We start from the raw sequence: 3,518 nt of genomic DNA, 5'->3' as shown, positions 1-3,518 counted from the left end.
TTGTGTTCATACCAGAAAAACTCGAGTTTGAGGGCCTTAACGATCACCAAATTAGCTGAAATTTTGCAGAGATGATCTACACAAGATGATCTAGATATGTCTAGAAGGAAGTTTGAGAAAATTCAATCGAGAAGTGGTGCAAAAATGGAAATCCGCACCAAAACTTTGGTGCGGACGTCCGCACCTGATCAGCATTGTATATTTATATATATATATATATACACACACACACATGAAAGTGTATACATGTGTTGTAGTCCTACTAATTACTGCCTTCATTGGTTCTAATTAAGGTTACAGACTCGCGAGTTGCCACCGGTGAATTATTTTCATACCCAATATATAGTTGATAATAAGCTGCAAATATTGGAAGAAAAAAAAAATGAATGAATGCCCACTTAAGTTTGCTTATTTTCCCATCCCACAAAAATGGAATCGATCATTTCGATCCGTCTGAGTGAAAAAGATCTTATTGTTGTATCGAACTGATAAATGATAAGTGTGCATTTACAATCCCAAATAAAATAAGGAATACTAATTAAGGTTGTGCGTTTCAACATTCCATGCAACTTGTATTAATGGATAGGGTAGTGCTAGAGGGCCTTAATAAGGCTTGAGATTTATGGCCTTAATCCTAGGTGACATGCCATATCATCTAAACACTTCATCAATTTTTAAAAATCATGTCAAGTTATTTTTGAGTAAAGAGACAATTTTAACCCTAACAATTAATGGTTGATATAAACTAATATATAATATTTTCTTAATAATGATCTAGTTAGTAAACATACCAAATGAAGCCTATATACCATAAATTTATTAATTTATTAAAATTTATTTCCTACCAAATAAAATAAAACATAAAAACAACTTTATATATATATATATATAAATTTTATCTCGGACGAATTATTATATATATGTAAATTTTTATATTGGTTGAAATTGTTTTTTCTTGGACAAATTATATGTATATATATCTATTTATATTCGTTTGAACTCACAATTTGAACAAGTATACAATCAAAAATATATGTATTTTCATATTATATTTTAGTGTTTAATCTAGACAACATTATCTAAACATGATCGTGAGGAAAATTAAAAGAGAGAAAAGACTAGAAATATATAATTTTTATAGAAAAGAAAAGACATCAGAATCATTTCTTTCTTAATAAAAAAACAAAATAATCTAGAGCCATTAGATTTGAGAAAGATGAGATTGTCTTTTTGCTTAAGAATGACATGACAAAATCTTTAAAATTGGTGATGTGTCTAAGTGACCTGGTGACCTAATATGCCACATAGGATTAAGGCCATAAATCTTAGGCCTTATTGAAGCAAAAAATCATCTTCCTAATGGATATGGCATTATTGATGTGCAATAAAATCGCAAGTGATTATAATATCTATAAGATGGATATTCAATTTTTCTGAATCATCAGAATAATTTTTCTCATGTACTATATATACGTACAAGGGTTCTGTACTTTATTATTAGTATTCGTAGTTGAGAATACGTACTTGAATTGGGGTCGTCTACGATGGAAAGATGGTCTATTTTCAGGTTGATAATCGGAGATTGCCTTTCAATTCCAGCACCCCAACGACTAATACGTTCAACGGAAACCCTAATTCTGGTAGCTTCTTCTTCCCCATATGACTTATGACGAAGCCGCAACATGTACCTACTCAAATAGTAACCATCTAGGGGGTTAATTTTCTGCTTATCTATAAGATGTCAGTAATTTACTGTGTTTAAAACTCCCCAGCTAGTTACTGATTCCAACCAACGAGCTCCAATTCAACTATTGAAGCATTGATTTAGCCTTTAGATAAGTCTACTCAAACTCATCAATCACTCATGTCTATTTGGTTTCAGGACTTCTGCCATTTACAATTTCCTTTTTTATTCATTAGTTTGTTAGGGTGACGTACGTAGAGAGATCGAGTTAAAATTCTAAGTGCGTGTTTTTGACAATTCAACTGTCAAACACACGACGGCGAATTGCAGTAAGATAATCATATATATATATATATATATATATATATATATATATAACCCAATTAAGCACCCAGCAATCATACGTAATTACGTATGATCATCATTCTTTCCCTCATTGGTCACTTAATTGGAAGTTGAAAAGGCTTGCTTGGCCTGAAGCGAATTACAAAGTCCAGAAAACGATTTCTGAGGAAGATCGCGTTTAAAACGAGAGACGACTGAAGAAATGTCAAAGAGCGAGCTGGGGAATGCTCAGAGACTAGTGGCAGGAATAATATCTAATTAACTTTTCTTGGACATACTACCCATATGCAGTTCTCATTTCTCCATCACTCCAGCTCTATAATATTTTTCCACTTTTGTCACATAGCTCTTAATTCATCGAGCTTTGTATTCATTATCATGCCATTATGCCGCCTAACGAGACCTTTAAAACGTAAGCGATCTCATATCCGATCTCCTATAAATCAAAGAATGCTTACTTTCAATTCCAGTATTACCCAACAAAGTGAGTAAAGTTGTAAACCCTAATCTCTAGCTCTACCAGTTAAGTTTTTCCTTTCCTATGCCATGGCTACTGAAACACAAGACACAAACGTATCTGCCACTCAGAAGACCATAGCCAGTGCAGCCAATCTTGCTAACCTTCTACCTACCGGTACCGTCCTCGCATTTGAGACCCTCATTCCTAGTTTCTCTAACAACGGAGCATGCCATCCTGCCAACAAGGGCCTTTCCTCATCAGTCATTTTGATCTGTGCCCTCATTTGCTTCTTTTCCTCCTTCACTGATAGCTTCATTGATAGTACCGATGGAAAATTCTATTACGGGATCGCAACTAGGTCAGGCATACGCATCTTAAATCCTAGGAAAAAAGAGATGAGTTCTGATGAAAGAAAGCGCTTGGAGAAGTATAAGATAACGGGTACAGATTATTTTCATGCCTTTTTGGCACTAACTGTGTTCTTGATATATTCTCTTACCGACCTCAATGTGAAAAATTGTTTCTTTCCTAATGCGGGAGATGATCTCAATGAAATCATCATCAACTTACCCCTAGGAGCTGGGATTTTCGCATGCTTCTTGTTCACAATTTTTCCTACTACTCGAAGAGGGATAGGATACACGCAGCAGCGGCCGAGTAAGGACACAGATGACGGCAACCAGACCTTGACCACCACGACTGCATCGAAGGGATCAGAAGTGGAATTGGTGGGTGTGGCCGTAGAAGGAGGAGCTCATCAGCCTCAAGCCTCCACTTCTACCTAGATTAGTAATTTCTTGGTTCTGTATCCTAGCTAGTTTGATAATTAATATTTATTAATTTAATATATTAATCAAAGGAATAAGATGGATGTGAATGATGATGAACAAATCTTGCAACATCAAAGTTCATCATTTCTTCATTCGGTGTACTATATATAACTATGAAGTATGAACCGCTGTGATTGTCCCTCAAACATAATAAGGGCAATTACAAAAGTCCTGACAAATATCTTTTCGAGCACTTTCA

The 3,518-nt window shown here is 34.8% G+C and overlaps 1 protein-coding gene across 1 annotated transcript; it reads left to right on the top strand.

Moving 5' to 3' along the window:
• The first annotated feature begins 2,575 nt into the window (after positions 1-2,575).
• Positions 2,576-3,274, top strand: LOC101304693. Its single transcript, XM_004304975.1, has one exon. The coding sequence runs from the start codon at positions 2,576-2,578 to the stop codon at positions 3,272-3,274; it is 699 nt and encodes a 232-aa protein (XP_004305023.1).
• The last annotated feature ends 244 nt before the right edge of the window (positions 3,275-3,518 follow it).

The sequence above is a fragment of the Fragaria vesca genome, linkage group LG6, assembly GCF_000184155.1.
Source record: "Fragaria vesca subsp. vesca linkage group LG6, FraVesHawaii_1.0, whole genome shotgun sequence".
NCBI lineage: Eukaryota > Viridiplantae > Streptophyta > Magnoliopsida > Rosales > Rosaceae > Fragaria > Fragaria vesca.
The sequence above is the reverse complement of the archived record's forward strand: the minus strand, read 5'-3'. Positions and strand labels throughout refer to the sequence as shown.

Coding starts and splice junctions, on each gene's coding strand:
- LOC101304693 (XM_004304975.1), top strand. CDS start 2,576: ATGGCTACTGAAACACAAGACACAAACGTATCTGCCACTCAGAAGACC.